The sequence below is a fragment of the Euprymna scolopes genome, chromosome 33, assembly GCF_053919585.1.
Source record: "Euprymna scolopes isolate OS-2025 chromosome 33, ASM5391958v1, whole genome shotgun sequence".
Taxonomy (NCBI): Eukaryota; Metazoa; Mollusca; class Cephalopoda; order Sepiida; family Sepiolidae; genus Euprymna; species Euprymna scolopes.
Window position 1 is genome coordinate 71,924,457 of NC_136514.1, and position 19,210 is coordinate 71,943,666.

The 19,210-nt window shown below is 35.2% G+C and overlaps 1 protein-coding gene across 3 annotated transcripts in view; it reads left to right on the forward strand.

Annotated features, from left to right (window-relative positions):
• The window catches only part of LOC145258294 (contactin-like), a 276,192-nt gene that overhangs the window by 179,528 nt on the left and 77,454 nt on the right, over positions 1–19,210 (forward strand). For all 3 annotated transcript variants that reach the window (XR_013864091.1, XM_080116330.1, XM_080116329.1), the window contains exons 17-18: positions 5,929–6,023; positions 17,440–17,523. Coding sequence is in view for 2 of the 3 variants with exons in the window: in XM_080116330.1 (XP_079972456.1) it covers positions 5,929–6,023; positions 17,440–17,523 (179 nt within the window). In the remaining variant the exon portion in view is untranslated. The remainder of the gene's footprint in view (positions 1–5,928; positions 6,024–17,439; positions 17,524–19,210) is intronic.

Here is a 19,210-nt window from a genome sequence, read left to right on the forward strand (position 1 = left end):
GTTTCACGTAACAGAACGCATGTGAGCGCGTTGGAAAACTTAAGCGGGAGCAGCTGAATGAATAACATGTGCAAATTAGAACGTGTGTGGGAGCTAGCATCGGTAGAAAAAAAGAGCACCACGTGCTCGGAACAGAAACAAGGTTGACGGCGAAGAAAATGGACGTGTAAAGTCAAGGACGAGAATGGTTGGACTGTGGCTAGGATGCGGTCGGAAGGGAAGAGAAACGCGTGCCGGGATAAAATGAACAGGTGACAGCGAGGGACATTTGAAGTGGTGCCGAAAGTAATAAAACGTTTTGTGAAAAAAGAAAAAATGCCGACCCGGATTTTATGTATTTATAACCAGTTTCATTTTTATGAATTGCTTAAGTAAAGTGTAACTGTCACGTATGTTAAAGTAAAGTGTAACTGTCACGTATGTTAAAGTAAAGTGTAACTGTCACGTATGTTAAAGGGAGATAATTGTTTGCAACTTTCGTTTGCGTCAAATGGTGCAGATGTTGTGGAGAACAGATGCTATGCTTTTATCTAAGGGTAAAAGCCAAGGAACTGTAAAATGATACTTTTATGATTAGATATTTTTAAATGAATTAACAAAATTCGTTTCTTTCCGTTATACTTCTCTTAGTCTGTTTCTGTCCGTTCCACTTTTTTTCTCGGAAACTACTTAATCTAACTGAAATCATGCACCTTTCTATGATGACGTGCAGCGAACAGAGTATTATGGTATCCCATCTATTTATAGTAAAGGACCAATATCGATTTATACGGATTATTATTTAATGTAAAGGTTCGCATAGATTTTATCATATTCAACCATCAATTTTGCATAAAGCACTCAGTCTAAATCAACGGGCTATAATTTGTATTGTTTTAACGAGCATAAAGTTTCTTATATATGATAAAATTTATTATGTATAATAAAGTTTATTATATATGATAAAGTTTATTATATATGATAAAGTTTATTATATATGATAAAGTTTATTATATATGATAAAATTTATTATATATGATAAAATTTATTATATATGATAAAGTTTATTATATATAATAACGTTTATTATATATAATAAAGTTTATTATATATAATAACATGGTAAGAGAGATTCTAATTGGCTTGTTTTCTTGGTCACTGTATGTGCATTTTTGGAGTTGTCTGTCTTTTTTTTATTTGCAGTATGGAACTAGGTCGCAATCACCAGAAGTAAATTCACACCCAAAAATTAAAAATAGTCTTTTCATCGCAGCTCCTAACTTTATATTCACGATATAAAATAAAATGCACAAACAATTATGTCTAGGAATAAAATAAGAAAGCTAATCATTGACTCAGAAAATAATGAGAACGAATAGTTAATTAATGAGATGTCTTTTTGTAAAAATATATTCAAATTTATATTTCTGAATATTTGATATTTGGATTGATTATTCGTATGATTTGAATTCTTCTTTTCTTCAATGTTATTTTCACACCACGGTTCAATCGATGTAACCTATGAACTTCAGATATATATTATCGAGCTCGGGAATCTGCACAAAATTTCGAATGGAACTCCTTATTTAATCTATGAGAGTAGCATGCTTTTGTTCCATCAGGCATGACTGGACAAAACTCCTAATTCGGAATTGTACTCTGAGCGTCGCTCACACTGAGGATTGAACCGTCAGCCCCGTAACGCTTGCAAATTATAAGTGAATTCTATCAACTACTTTATCTCTACGCTCCAATCCTCAGTGCGAGGTGTGCACTGTCGTTTAATGCTTAAACGTCTGCTGCTTACTTAGCGAAATGCAAAATTCTTTGTAAATAAACTAACGAAGCTCTTCAAAAGTGGCGATCAATGAATATCTGAAACATTGTAGATGTTTTCACGAGCGCCAATCCTGTAGCTTACGGATGAGAGCTACTGGATGGTTGTAGGTTCGATTCGTGACTTACCATGAATGCTAGTCTAACCGCACTAAATAACTGCGATACAACGAAACAGTTTTCTGTCAATTATTACCCACACAAACATATGCATGTGTGTATGTACAATGTCATAAAGAAAAAGTGACTAAATATTTTTGTACTAAAAATTAGAATGTACTTTTGAAAGAAAATACAGGTCACCTAACATTCAAGAAAAGATTGTAATTTCTGTTGACTAAAAATATATCCGAATATTTCGGGAAGATTCAGTAAATATAAACACATGTTATGGCATGCATATGTTATATATATATATATATATATATATATATATATATATATATATATATATATATATATATATACACTTGTGCCCGATATTATTCATACCCCTCGGATCTTTGAGATTTCTATAAGATTATTGCTAAAACCAGAAGGTAGACAATATTAAAGGGATTTCAAACAATAAATCAAGCATAAGCATTTAATTTAAACTCAACAAATAAATAAATTATGCAAGTTTGAAACATTATACAAAGAAAAACAATAATGGCACTAGTTCAAAATTATTCATACCCCTCTTACTAATAGTCAATAGCATGCCCTTTATTCTTAATAACTGCCTGTAACCGTTTTGGATATTTATCAACAAGGTTTTTACAAGCATCAACACTGATTTTTGACCATTCTTCAATGCAGTAGTTCTCCAAATCCCTCAAATTTCTAGGTTTCCGCTTTTTAACCTCAGTTTTCAATATGTGCCAGAGGTTTTCGATAGGGTTCAGGTCGGGACTCTGGCTAGGCCATTCCAAAACATTAATTTGATTATCCTCAAACCATTTCTTGACTATTTTGGCAGTATGTTTTGGATCATTATCCTGTTGAAGGACCCAGTTTGGTCCTAAATGGAGCTTCTCCGCATCCTGTCTAATGTTTTTCTGGAGTATCTCCAAATATTGCTCCTTCTTCATGGTTCCATCTATCTTGACCAAACTACCTGGACCACTAGCCGAAAAGGAGCCCCAAAACATTAGGCTACCACCACCATGTTTCACCGTGGGTATGGTGTTCTTTGGGTTGTAAGCTTCTCCTTTCTTCCTCCAAACGTAAGAAGCATCCATATGGCCAAACAATTCAATTTTTGTTTCGTGAGTCCACAAAATACTTGAGAAAACGGACTCTGGAGAATTCACATGGTTCCTAGTAAACTTTAGACGTGCTGCAAGGTGTTTTCCGGTGTGCAATGGAGTCCTTCTTGGTCTTCTTCCTTTCAGACCATTTTCATGCAGAGTCCTTTGCAATGTTTGCCTTGATATTTTTATGCCAGAAGACTCCAGATTTTCTAAAATGTCCTTAGTAGTGGTGGTTGGATTTGCATTAACACTTCTTACAATATTCCTGGTGGCTCTAGCAGACAGTTTCCTTTTCCTTCCTCTACCAATCAAGTTGTTTGTTGTGTGGTGGCTCTGGAATTTTTTGATGATGCTCTGTACAGTTGCTGTAGGGACCTCAAATTTCTTGGAAATTGACTTGTAACCTAAACCATCCTTATGTGAATTCGCAATTTTAGCCCTAAGATCATTACTAAGCTCTTTTTTCTTCCCCATTCTAATAATTTTTATTCTTTTATTGGTTTTCAGTTGATATCATTTTAATTTCTGAAAAATGCAAAAAACGAAATGAAATTAATCAAAGGTTGTATAAAAGCATTCAAAATAAGAATCAAACAGGAAACAAACAGTCAGAAACTCGATTAATACTGAAAAAATAAGGGGGTATGATTATTTTTGAACATTGCAGATTTTATAAATAGCTGTATATTTCTTTTATTACAAGTATCCCGAGATTTTAAAATGACGAAAATGATCAGAAGAGGTTTATTAAGAATATGTATCAATATGGACGTAAACAATAAATTCTAACAAAGTTACACCTAATAAACTCAATTTTCAAGGGGGGGTATGAATAATATCGGGCACAACTGTATATATATAAAACATATGCATACCATAACATGTGTTTATATATATATATATACGATGCACCGTAAGGAAGCCTCATATATCTCCCTGCATTACATTGTAGTTTAACTTTCACGTTAGAGAACATATTGTTGATTTTATAAAATTATTTTTATATAATGGCTTGAATTAAAGATCAGAAAGTGGAAATTTAAGCAAGCTCCCCTAAAGGGGGACACTTTTGCAATTACAAAAATTGGCTGAGTACCCGCATCGGCATTTCCCGGTCGGGGCGCCTCAGGCAACAAGAAATGAACTCACCCCACCCGAAAGCCGGGTGACAAGGCCTGGGAGGGTGGACCTCCTAAGTAATACCCAGGCAGTGTAACTCAGTCTGACGATTAGGACAATCAACCAATCAAAAGCCTCCAACTTCATTATAAAAATATCGAATTTTGGTTTCCAGTCAGTTCGCTGTCAACCTCCGTCTTGAAACGACTGAATCGTGACTGCATTGGTTCTTCACTGATTTGATTTTCTACCGCCATCTTTGTTCAACATAAGTGTTCTCATATTGAGCGTTATGCTCACAACGTTCCAACCGTTGTAACCCTCGCAAGTAACTCACAATCATGGGTGACAAAACGAGCACATGTTACCCCAAGAATAAAATGCCATTTGAAATTCCATGCAGATGCTAGCGTTCAATAGAAAGTTTCCCAAGTTCAACAAGATACAGATGATAAAAGGTCGGATGTTACATCAACCGAAACGTTGTGAAAATAACACTCAAGATTAGAAGAGTAGTCCGAATATCTGAAGTTATACGAAGTATTAATCAGCAACATAAAGACATTATGAGTTTGCAGAAAGATAAAAGTACAATTATACGTCAAAAAGAATAGCAACAAACAATATGATAAACGTACAAGTAAAAGTAAAAAAATAGCAACAAACAATATGATAAAAGTACAATTAAAAGTAAAAAATAGCAACAAACAATATGATAAAAGTAAAATTAAAAGTAAAAAATAGCAACAAACAATATGATAAAGGTACAAGTAAAAGTAAAAAATAGCAACAAACAATATGATAAAAGTACAATTAAAAGTAAAAAATAGCAACAAACAATATGATAAAAGTAAAATTAAAAGTAAAAAATAGCAACAAACAATATGATAAAAGTACAAGTAAAAGTAAAAAAATAGCAACAAACAATATGATAAAAGTACAATTAAAAGTAAAAAAATAGCAACAAACAATATGATAAAAGTACAATTAAAAGTAAAAAATAGCAACAAACAATATGATAAAAGCACAATTAAAAGTAAAAAAAATAGCAACAAACAATATGATAAAAGTACAATTAAAAGTAAAAAATAGCAACAAACAATATGATAAAAGTACAATTAAAAGAAAAAAATAGCAACAAACAATATGATAAAAGTACAATTAAAAGTAAAAAATAGCAACAAACAATATGATAAAAGTACAATTAAAAGTAAAAAAATAGCAACAAACAATATGATAAAAGTACAATTAAAAGTAAAAAATAGCAACAAACAATATGATAAAAGTACAATTAAAAGTAAAAAAAAATAGCAACAAACAATATGATGAATATGATTAAATGTTGTCCTTTTTTCTACTGACCGCTTTTTGAAAATTAAACTTATCCGAAGTGAGGTCGTTTTTCGTCGTTGAAAAAACTCTGTGGAGCCAATCTTTACTTTTCCAAAGAGAGTAGAAAAATAAGAGTTTGTTGAACAGAAGCCGTTTATCCAAAAGAGATCCTTGTGGGTCCTTTTTCGAATCCATACATCGCCAATGTTGTAGTCCTGTTTAGGGGGTCACAATATTAAGGTGTAAGAGTCCTGATGTTTAATTCGAACGGTTTGAAGGCAGACATATCTGGGTTAAATAATGCCAGACGAATCCATACTGTCCTGAATATGGGGGTCTTTACTACCGCAGAACAATGATGTGTTTTGATTATTGTTTAATTTGCACAATATTTATTAGAATCTTTTTTTTTATATATCGTTTTCAGCTTTTTACTCGGTAGCCGAAGCACCGCCAAAGAAAGTTCCAGAGCATGTCGGTGGTGGTGGTGGTTCTGTCGGAACTCTGAAGATAACATGGACAGTAAGAAACTTCTTATGATTATTTTTTTTTCTTGATTTTCCAATTGTGTTGCATATGGTTGCCGTGCTTAAGAGAACGAATTAAAACTTTAATGTATAAAACTTCGTGCTTTTACAGAAAGTGATGCGGACTATACCGACTTATCTTAAACGAAAAATAAAATTGATGTTAAAATTCGGTTATGTTTAGGTTAACATTAAGGATAAAAACAGATCGGTAAAATTCTTTAGAAACACCAAAACATATGACGGTAAAAAAATATAACGTAAGTTTTTCACTTTCGAGCACATTTTTTGTTTGATTGTTTGATTGTTCGATTGTTTCATTGTTCGATTGTTTGATTGTTTGATTGTTTGATTGTTTGATTGTTTCATTGTTCCATTATTTGATTGTTCGATTGTTTGATTGTTTGATTGTTTGAACGATCGATTGTTCGATTGTTTGATTGTGGCAAACGAATAGAGTCAGGGAGATTGGGAGAAGGCACAAAGTTTACAAAAATTGATGTCCCCAATTTGATCAGGTTTTTTTATCGATCACAGTTCCAGCAATTCCATTGAATATAACAACGCGTATTTCGGGATTTCACTCACATACGAGGAGCGTGCAATAAGTAATGCCTGACCCACTTCTCGTTGTCTGATCTAGCTGGTATTTTGCATGTGCAAAGATTTATATCTCTACGGGCTTTATGCGGCAAATTACAGCTCTGAACTTCTAGAAGTGTAAGCCATTTTGAGTTTCAGAACAGTTTCAGATGGTTCGCTGTTACACACAAGTCCTGGGAGGTGACTTGTTTGTAGTAGACAGTTCCACAGGAAAAAATATTCTTACCGTGTCGAAACCCGGGAAAGAACATGTGAAATTGCTCCAGAAAAGGTTTAATATTTATGAAGCAATTCTGGTTTCTGATTGGTTGGTAGCAGAACGTGAGTTAATTTGATTCGTCAGTTCTTAGCAGCATCGTTTATAAATGGAATCGTCTGACTGTGTGGGATCATACCCCATTATAAACCCAAAAATATTGCATTGCATTGTCGTTTCTGTTTTACAGGTTTTTGAACTGAGTCAGGTGTGAAATGGAGCCTGTTGAATGTCCAGCAATGATCCGGTTTTTGTATTTGAAAGGACGCACACCACAGGAGACTTTTGATGAAAGGAAAGAAACTTATGGTGATAATGCCCCATCATATGACCTTGTAAAACGCTGGCACTGTGAATTCAAACATGGCCGGAACTCTGTGGAAACAGCTCCCAGACTTGGTCGCCCCCCCCCTTCTGCCATTGATGAGGCATCTGTCCGTCAAGTTGAGGCTGCCATTTTGGAAGATCGGCCCAAGATGTCAAGATTAGTACAGGGTCTGCGGAAACTATCATTCATGACCATTTCCATATGCATAAGGTGTCTGCTAGATGGATTCCCAGGTTGCTCACACCATTCCAGAAGCGAGAACGCGTCGAGTGATCGAGGATGAATTTAGAGATGTACCAAGAAGATTGAGTCAAAGTTTTTCAAAAGACTGATTACACAGGATGAAACCTGGGTCCATCACTATGATCCAGAGACCAAAGCCCAGTCAATGGAGTGGGAGCATTTGGACTCACCACCTCCAAAGAAGGCAAGGGTGCAGCCCTCCGTTGGCAAGGGCATGCTCACAGTCTTCTGGTACCAGGACGGAGTAGTGATGACAGATTTCCTGGCAAAGGGTACCACAATTACAGGGGCCAATTATGCTTCACTTTTGAGGAAATTAAGTGAAGCTATCAAAATCAAGAGGCGGGGCAAGATCAGCAAAGGTACCCTCCTCCTACAGGACAACGCTCCGGTCCATAACTCGCATGTCGCCAAATCAGAAGCACGGGCGTGTATTATGAAATCCTTCCCCATCCTCCCTACTCTTCTGACTTTGCACCTTTTTCACCTCTTCCCAGCCATGAAGTTGTTTTTGAAAGGAAAGCGTTTCCCAGATGATGGAGCCTTGATTTCTGAAGTCACGTCGTGGTTGGAAGACCAAGCTGGGGTGTTCTACGGAAACGGTCTCCAGAGCTGCATTAAACGGTGGGAGAAATGCATAACTGTGTTTCCTATGTAGAGAAAGACTAATAACTGTGCCAAGTTTCGTTGCTCTACTGCTATCGGAAGTGGGTCAGGGGGCATTGCTTATTGCACGCCCTCGTATTTCAGTGGAGTCACGCTCCCTACATGTGACTTCCAGATAAGTATTGTTTATTTAGCCAGAAATGGGGTTCCCTATGATATATGTGCAGGTAATTTTTGATGATATCTCTGGATCCAATACCTTTCGCTAACAGCGATCATTAATCTTCTCCATTTTTGTGAAATTAAGTCTTCTCAAGGTTCGAGTATTTTTTAAACTCTTTTAGTTGAGGTTTGCTTATTGCACTCCTTCCTGAACCTTTCCAGTGGAAGTCGAGTTAGTGTTTCTCTCCTCGAAACTTTTAATCCTCCTTGATCCTTCACGACTATTTATGTGTTGTGCCAATCGATGCCGAAACTACGTTTTTTAAAGGCTGGGGGTACAATTATAGGGTTTCGGTTTTCTTGATTCTTTGTTATGTTCCTCCATCCTTTTATTTTACTTCTGTTGCAGTTTCTATGTGGCCGCTTATCGTTCGTAGCTCATAGATATTCATCTCTCCATTCACATGTTTTACTTAATATTTCAGCCGTTTTTATTATTATTATCACTTGTATCTTCTCAGCCCTCTGATTCCAATCTACTCCATTCTTTCTTTCAAAGTTTTCCGGTATTGTTCCTAGTGCTATTATTGGCATTATGTTGAATTTCTTCATTTCCAATATCTCTTTATCCTCTTTGTCGAGTTCCCGTTATTTGCTTCGCTTCTCTGTCTACTCGATATTTACCCCGTTGTCTGCTGAGACGGCAAGAGATTTCCTTCTTAACATAATATCCTTTTTCTTGATCGGGTTTATTTATTTGTACACCCACGTCCCGTGGAATTTGCGATTTCCGTTTTCAAGTAATTTTGCCGGTTTGTGCTCAAGTGTCCAAGAAACAGTTGTCTGCATAATTCCTAGTGTACTCCTTTTCCACTTGATTGTGTCTATTCTTATATTCTTTTGGGGCTATTTTGATGCATTCACTTATGTGTTTTATTGTTTCGTCTCTTGTCCACAGAATCTGCATTTGCTGTTCCTGTCTTGTCGATCTTTGCTCTGATGTAGTTGGTTCTAATCACATTATCATGTTATTTTGTGCGACCGTTAGTAGGAATTCAGTTTTTCTGTTTAGGTGTCTTTTTCATAGTCATATCCAAGTGTTTCCGTTATTTTCATATTTTGTCATCCTTATAAATCATCCATATAGATGTTTCTCTTCCCATTTTTCTTTTCTCGTATTATCCCTTGCCTCTCTGATCTATGTCTAGTTAATTTTTACATTGTTTCTTGTTGCACTTTTTGTGTTCTGCGTTGTGTATTTTTCTAGTTCCTTTTGTGTGTATAATTTACACAATCTACTATACAAGCTAGTGCATAGTCATAAATTGTGCATAGTCATAAATTGTGCATAGTCATAAATTGTGCATAGTTATAAATTATGCATACTCATAAATTGTGCATAGTTATAAATTATGCATACTCATAAATTGTGCATAGTTATAAATTATGCATAGACATAAATTATGCATAGTCATAAATTGTGCATAGTCATAAATTGTGCATAGTCATAAATAGTGCATAGTCATTAATTGTGCATAGTCATAAATTGTGCATAGTTATAAATTGTGCATAGTCATAAATTGTGCATAGTTATAAATTGTGCATAGTCATAAATTGTGCATAGTCATAAATTGTGCATAGTCATAAATTGTGCATAGTTATAAATTTCTTAATCCTCTGATCAAGATACCTCATTTCTTCTTTCCTTTAGTCTATGAACGATCTAGACTACATTATTAGTGATACTGCCCATGTGTTTTTACCTTTTAATAGGTTCCTATTGTATAGTCTAAATCTTAGAAGTGTTATTGATCTTCTCGGGTATTCTTTTCCAATTTTATTTTTCATTTCTGTTGATTTTCTTATGTCTGCTTCCAAAATTCCCAAATATTTGTTACCTAATGTCCTCATCTAGGTTAGGTAGTTCCTTTCATTGTCTTCAGTTTCCCTCTTCTCATAACTAGCAGTGCGCAATTTTCCATGCCAAATTCAATTCGGATATGCTGACTATTATTATTATTATTATTATTATTATTATTATTATTATTAGCTCACGAGGAGCTTTCACACAGGTCATCAAAGATCTCCCATTGAAAATTTCCGGTGTTCTCTAGAAGCTGGATGACAACAAGTCTCCCCAGACGTCCAGCACTCTCGCTCTCCGTTGATAGAATTTGTAAAAAAATTTGCGTTATCGCAACTGCCTCTCACCATTGATTTCTCGCTGGCAGCGACCATGTGTCTACACTGGAATTTGAGTGGCATTAAGCCTCTCTACGGTCCCAGTTTTCTTCGCGCTTGTCCAATTTGGTATCACACTTTGGGGGGCAATGGGAGGGGATGGGTAATGGGCATGTAGAACTTGCAGATATGCAGCTTCGGTGTTCTTCGTTCCCTGTAACGCTTCTTCATGTTTTGCCTCTGCAGGGGTTTAGTAGTAGTAGTAGCAGCAGTTTAGTAGTAGTAAGGATTCTAATATTTATCCCGATTGCGATATGATTACTGAATCAGATTTTTTTTTTAAATATCTACACATCTAATAGTTTTTTTTTTTTTTTTAATTTTTCAAATTATTCTATAGTTCCATATAATGGATGATTATAATTTCCTCAAAAGTAAACATTGCTGACAGGCATTTATTGCACGAATTCATTTTACCTGTGCCATTTTTACAGTACCACTTCTTCTGGATCCATTTTTTACCTTAAAGTCGATATAGATTTTAGTTTTTACTTAAAAAAAAAAACCCATAAAATGTCATTTTATCATTAGTATTAGCAATGAAAACTAATGTTACAAAATAAAGAGAAATGAGTTTAGAACCAGAAATTTGACACAACTCTTTCCGGTTCCGGTACCGAATCTCTGTCTCTCTCACATACGCGCACACACACACACACACACGGCCATACACACGTGCGCAAACACACACACGGGCACGCACACAAACACACGCACACACAAATAAACACACACGCGGCGCGACACACAAAACACACACACACACGGACGCACACGCTCACACACACAGGCACGCAGAAGTGATATTCCAAAAAGTTCCGATTTTCCCCATTCCGATTCCGATTAATCGTCTCACCACGTCTTTTTCCTCTTCTTCTTCTTCTTCTTTTTATTATTATTATTATTATTATTATTATTATTATTATTATTATTATTATTATTATTATTATTATCGCTACTCCTCCAAGTTACAATTTTTTCGCATAAAAGTGAATATTATTAAAGCATAAAAATAGTTGCTCTTTGTTCAATATTTGTTTGATTTTTTCGAAAAAATATAACTCTTCTTTTTTGACGGAACGAAAACGAATACTCTTGTGTAAAATTGAAATAAAAAAATAACATACTACTACTACTACTACTACTACTACTACTAATAATAATAATATAATAATAATAATATAATAATAATAATAATATAATAAGAATAAAAAAATAATAATGATAATGATAATACTAATAATGAATATAATATAAATAATGATAATAATAATAATAAGACTACCAATAATAATAATGATAATAACTAGCTGTACCCGGCGTTGCCGTGGCCGAGTCTGCTTGGCGCAAGTATTAGATTAATTTGTATCGTACAGATACACGCACACACACATACAAGCACGCGCACACACAGACACACGCACATACACACACACTCACACACACACTCGAGCGCACACACGCATACACCCGACCACACACACAGACGCAGTAGAACACACACAAGCACACACAAGCACAAATAAACACATACGTGCACACACAAAAACATACACACACGGACGCACACACACACGCACACGCACACCCACACGCGTACATACACATGCACAAATATACTCACTCACTCACACACACGCACACACACATACGCACACTGTGGATAGACAGTTTCAAGTCTTCAAAATAACACATAAAAGATTTTGAAGTATATAAACTGTCAATTTCTGGTTATGATTAAGTGTTAGAGTCAAGCAATATAGTTCAATGTGTAATGGTTTTGGTAAAATCCGGGTCTCTGCTATATTATTCACTTAAACCGTTTTATTTTTTATTTAGCGTATGAAGAAGAAATTTTAGCCAATCATACTTTTTTAATCAAAAAGATTTATCTAGCTTAAAAAATATGAAATAATGGCTTATCAGCATGTGCCGATGTGTCGAAAAACAGTATTTAATAACAACATATACGATCTAGGCAAACACAAAAGATTTAGCACGGTAGCGTAACTTTATAAGGAAAAATAACGTCTTCGGTATATTTAATGTGAAAAATAAAAGAATTATTGGTTTATGAACATGTCTCGATGTGTCGTAGTTAGTTATTATGTTTGTATTTGGTTTATTTTATTTTTAAAAAAATGCCTCTTGTAGAGTGTGAGGCCATATTTGGACATTTCTGGAGCGTCCGTTTTTTGTAATAAAATTTAGATCTGGGATGAACGAATTGTCAGCTCTCAGCCAATGAAATGTGGCAGAATGAAAGAAGGGAGAATTTATTATTTTTGAACAGGGAAAATGGAAGATCATGGTATGTCTATGAGTATATTATCCAGTATATAAGGATGAAAAATCCCATATCTGTCGAAAGTACAGAAATCCTCCCGGTGATGAGTTGGGACAGTAAAAAGACTTGTAATTAAGAGGGAAAAATAGAAACTACTTTCTTCTAAAGACGGTTTCGACTGGGATGATGTTGCTCCTAGGATGACATGTAGGATTTAATTATAACTACTAAATGTGTCTGAAAAGGCGTTCTAAATTTACCAGAACATAGTAACTAATAGTCTAGACATAATAAATTTGTTTGTGGCGTCTGTTGTTGAAAACCTATGGTACTTTGGTCCAAAAGGGAATTTCTGCAATCGGGATATCATATGGGAGACAATGGTATAATAATAATAATAATAATAATAATAATAATAATAATAATAATAATAATAATAAACAAATGGGAAAGACAGTACACTGGGAATTATGCAAACAAGTGCATCTCGGACGCACTAAAAATGGTGCAAACATAATCCGGCAACAGGACTTGTAAACGAGAATCACAAAATCCTATGAGACATGGACATACTAACAGACAAACCCATCCAAGCCAGAAGACCAGATGTAATAATTAGCAAGAAAGAAAAGTCCTGTCAAATTGTAGACTTTGCTGTTCCAACTGACCACAAAGTGAATATCAAAGAAAAAGAAGGAAAGGACCAAATAGACAGAGCTAACCAAAAAGCTGAAAGGGATATGGATGATGAAGAAAATCAAGATAATGCCTATAATAGTAGGAGCACTAGTAACAATTCCGAAAAGCTTTGAAAAAAGAATGGGAGAAATTGGAATCAGAAGACCATTAAATCTGCATATCTTATAAGTTCTCCCCCACCCCTTTCCAGTGCCCTCTCCCCCAAATAGATTGATGCCAAATAGCCGAGGAGCGTCAAGGAGGATGGAAAGACCGAGTAGAGGGCGGTGACTAGACCTCATGGGAATAGAACTGGGACCTTGGAGAGGCTTATTGGCACTCAAATCCCAGTGGAGACTAATGGCCGCTGTCAGCGAGAAACCAATGATAAGCGGCTGTTGCGATAACGCAAATTCATTTGCGAATGCTACCAAAGGAGGTGGAGAGGACTGGAAATCTGAGGAGATTTGTTGTCACTCAGCTTTCAGGGAACATCACATGTTATTTACAAGGAGAGATCTTGATAACTTGTGTGAAAGTTTCTTGTGAGCCAATAATAATAATAATAATAATAATAATGATATAACAAGAAAATTTTGCTCGGCTGGCATCACACAAAATAGTCATGAATAGCCAAAGCCGGTAGAAAGAGCTGCGAGAAATATAGTTAGCTCTAATCGCGTTAGCATGTGTTAGAAACGCAGTTCTTCTGTTTAGGTGTCTTTTTCGTAGCCATGTCAAAGAATTTCACTGAATGAGTTCGAAGATTATAAGGACTGTAGGAAAAGCTAATTACTACTCAAATTTTAGTGAAGGGCAATAGTTGTTGTAATCTGATAATTATCTGTGTGAGAACTCCTAGTGAGTGCAAATAATAATAATAATAATAATAATAATAATAATAATAATGATAATAATAATAATAATAAAATGTACATGTAAACAGATAAACTCATCCGAGCAAGAAGACCGGATATGATAATAGTTAACAAGAAGAAAATGTCTTGCCAGATTGTAGATGTTGCTGCTCCAGCAAACCACAGGGTAAAGATCAAGGAGACCGAGAAGAGAAGAAAATACAGGAAACTGGCCAGAGAGCTCAAAGGGATATACAAAATGAAGAAAGTCTAGATAACACCACTAATTCTAGTAAGCACTAGGAACAATACCGAAAAGCTGAAAAATATGGGAAAATTTTAAATGACAGGGATGGCTAAGATACAAAACTGAAAACTAACACACATTAACTACAGGTAAAAGCCAAAAAGACAGAAACTACAAAAGATATAAAATACAAAGCAACGTCGTCTGGAATCAAGAAAAGTGAATAACTGTACGTTACTCCTCCTCACCCTGCACCCTTTTTAGTGTGTGTATGTGAGGATGGTCAATGAGGACGGAAAGACCTAGAAGAGAAACACTAACCATACCAAAGAGTGCAAAGAGGAGTGCAAAGAGGATTGGGACCTTGGGGAGTCTTATTGTCACTCAAATTCCAGTAAAGACCAACGATCACTGTCAATGAAAAATCAATGGTAAGCGGTTGTTCTGATAAGGCAAATTTATCTGCACAAGTTATTGAAAGAGGTCGAGAGTACTGGAAATTTGGGAAGACTGGTTGTCACTCAGACTCCAGAGAACGCCACAAGTTGTCAAGAAAGAGAAATCTTTTATGATGGCTTGTATGACTGCTCCTAGTAATAATAATAAAAATAACAACATGCAAATAAAATGTTCCCAAAGCTCAATTCTTTAGAGAGGAAACTCAAATCACTCTTAAACACATGGAATATTAAAACTATATTAGTATCTTATGAGAGCTGGTAATGTGATAATATTGACCTGACTTCTAGACATGAGTGGTCTCACAAGGAGTCTGAGGACTAACGTACTTATGAAATGAACAACTAAACTGACGATCTCTTAAACTTCATCATAAATGTAAGAAAACTAGGATCATAAAATACCTGATTTTTTTATTTTACCGATTTCGTGGCTAATTACTTGCATAATTAAACTCTTAGAATCTAGGTTCATCGTTACAGTAAGGATACTTATTTTTTTCGTTTATTGCCTCAAAAGGACAGAACAGTCGGTGTTTCATTCAAGCATCGTAATTTGTGTTGCTAAAGTTGATCGCTGATAGGATTTCTTATAATTGTTTATGTTGTCACGCGTTCATCTCAAAATCACAAACGTCAATTTGTTTAAATTCTAATCGCACTTATTAATACTTGCATTCCAATTGTGTTTTCTTTAGAGACGGCGCAGTTTAAATTCAAATGAATCACAGAAGAATACAAAGATTAATTGTTGACATTCATAATATAAATACAATTGCGAGAATATGGTACCGCGGCTCGCGCGTTTATGACGTAATTTACGGGTCCAATTTTCACAAAGCATACGCATTAAATTACGCTGTACTTCGACAGTAACGCGTCAAATGTAGTTTTTACGAGTGGTCTATTGTGTCTAGTTTATAAGCTTAGACTTGGGACCTTACATATACCCAAAGAAAATAATCCAATGGGGTTAAATCGTGCAAAAGAGGTCAGTTGACAGGTATATTTCGTGCAATTGTTCGTTTATCAGATGTTTCCTCAGTAAATTGATCATATCATTTGCAATTCATGATGAATTGCCAAACAAAGCTGAACTCCAAATAATCGATAGTTGTCAAATCTGCAATTAAAGATAGAATTGGCACTTTAAACTTCGCTGCCTAAAGACACCCTAAAAATTCCGAATCAAGTCAGCACACCAAAGGAAGAAACCAATTAAGTAGAAGGCTTTCGGTTATCTAGAGATCTTTACAGTTAAGAAGCACATTTAATAAAAGAGATAGGGATGCGATATTGTGGCGCTTGGACAATGGTTTGAGATCAGTTGATAGTGTGTGATTTATTAAATTAGAAACTATTTTTTGACCCTTCTTAAGAGGGAGAGACTAGTTGTGAATGCATCAGTCCAGATGTGGCAACAATATTCAGTACATTGTCTAAATGTGGCTTTGAAAATATATAGGATACTCTCGTTTGTAATGCTTACAATGTATTTGTTCCAGTTCATTTGCTCTCAGAAAGCGCGTTATTAGTCATGGCAATCGGTGGCTGAAAATTGTTCACTTTTGCTGGTTCTTAAAGTTGTTTATGTTTTCAAGTATTCTTCTCCAATTACACATATTTATTTGCTTCGTTCAAATTTTACTCATGATTTATGAAAATAGCGCTTACATTTCAAAAACGTATTCTGAATCAATTTCAATTTTAACCTAAATTATATAATCTCACTTTTTGTGACTTCGAAGCTATTACTCACATTGTTATGGAACCTCGCTCTAGACAAGTTATGAGGCCACTTGATGTAAAGAGCTAACAAGAAGGATTAATGATTATCGCAAAGACAGAATATGCATATTGGCCTTAATCTCGAAAAAAAATTGTAGGTAGGAGGAAATACGGGAGAAGGAATGGAATTTCACAAGTTAGCAGATCTAGGAAATAAGTATTACACTATTTCTAATATTGATACTGATTATGTTAGATATTCCTCCACTAGTATATATATATATATATATATATATATATATATATATATATATATATATATATATATATATATATATATATATATATATATATATATATATATATAATTCGTATATGACCAAGAGAGTGATTGAATAGGCAAAGCAAGCGAGGAAAACTAAGAAATATTACAATGATTTATCAAAAACGCAAATTGATGGAGCCCACTAGACTAATGGGAAAGCTGAGACAAGGAAAACCGGAAATAGATGAGACAATCCTAAAAAAAAGTGTCGTAATAGTGTTTATAAAAAAAGTTTGATACTAACAAGAAAAAAAACCCAATTATATTCCAAATACGCTTCTGCACTTTATCAAGAACAACTAAATGGGAGCAATTCAAATTCATATCATTATTAATTTCCCTTACTGCCACTTATATTCTGTATAACAATTAAAATCTCTGTTGAATTTCAGGCTTTGCCTATCGAAGACCAAGGCGGCGAAGGCATTGGTTATAATATTTACTGGCGGGAAAGTTTCAAAGTACCTTGGAAATTTGTAAGTATTTTTTTTCCTTTTTATGGAATACAATTTCATCTCATCACACATATTAGCATTCTAATATAGTGTCTGCCGAGTAATTGCCAAAATTAATGGGAAGTATTACACTATTTCTAATACTGACGCTTGTTATGTTAGAGGGATGGCTAAAAACTACTAGCCATCACATTAAAATAATCACATTACACTAGTATATCTCGAGATGGATTAAATTGGCAAAACAAGCTAGGAGAACAATAATTTTGTCTAGAGCTGGTTCTTCGAACGATGACAATTATCAAGTGTAATGTGGGTTTCGAATTGTTTATAAAATGTTATTCCCGTTTAGCTAAAAGTGACCACTGATGACCCCCACACAATCAACATCTCGTGAGAATCACAAAGGTTCTTGAAGCTTTGTTGATATGCAAACTCTCTAGAATGAACAGTTGACCGATCGCCGTTTAGCGAAGAATTGTGTGACGGACTTTGATTGGCGGAAGAGATTGTGTCTTACCAACCCAATCGCCCCCCCGCCCCCGGTCGATATAAAAAGGGTTGCGATTTTAGTCAGTTGAATGTTACAAGAGTACATCTGACGGTTCAGTAAATTTTGGTGTGAAGCAGACCAGTCATAAAGATGAAACACCGACAAGATCTTCCAGATTTCTGAAAATGCGCGCTGCATACTGAAAATTAGCAACTCAGATAATCGAAGAAATGAAAACCCTCACCGAAAAGAGAAAAATGACGAAAACCACTCTATACGTCGAAAACCCGTAGATACTAACCACAAGAAATCCTGAGACCATAGCCGGTGTTTTAACCCATTTTGGTTACAATTGGTCGAACGATATAGACGATATATTGTATACAAACATAGTTGTAAATTCAACTAAATACATAACCTCTTTGTCGGAGATACTCAGCCGTTAGATAAATCATCATGAATAACAGTAAAGAACATGGTGCACAAACTTGAGGAATGTTTCACTTCCAATTGATGGATGACTTCAGTCAAGCATGACATCGTTATCGATGTTCCATTCCGAAGTGATAGAAATTAAAAAGCGGAAATAAGTTGATGAGCCCAGCAAAAGCTATTTGAAATAAGATTAGTAAAAAGAAAGTTGACCGCAAAGGATACAAATGAAGCTGAAATAGGATTGTTAATCAAGGTGTGACATTAACTGGAACAAAGAATGCCGATATATTTAGAGTTAGTTTACGCGTAGTTTTGGTATGGTAGTGAATTTTGTGACCGCTGGGGATAGCTTTCTAGTTTGCGACAGTTGAAGGGAGGTGAGGGCTCGGAGCAGATCGAGATGAACTAACATCAACCGACGACAAAAATACCCCGACAGAAGACATAGATCTGAACTTTAGCATTTATAGTATCGATGGGGTCACAAATGCACCCAGAGCCCAATTAGTCTGAATGTGCCGGAGTTTGTTTTGAGTGGCTTTATTCTCTATACCTGTGAACCTGAGAGAGTTATCAATGTGTGAGAAACAACGGTACGTCCAGAACGACAAAGAAGAAGATTAATGAAACAGCATTGGTGGTCAAAGATTGATGTCGAGTGGGATGTGGCACACGTGGTCACACAACAGGTTTACTTACTGAATGATCGAATGACAGACAGAACCCTTCGTAGAGTTGTTAGGACGCATTTAAAATTTAATTTCCGTAAACTAGGTTATA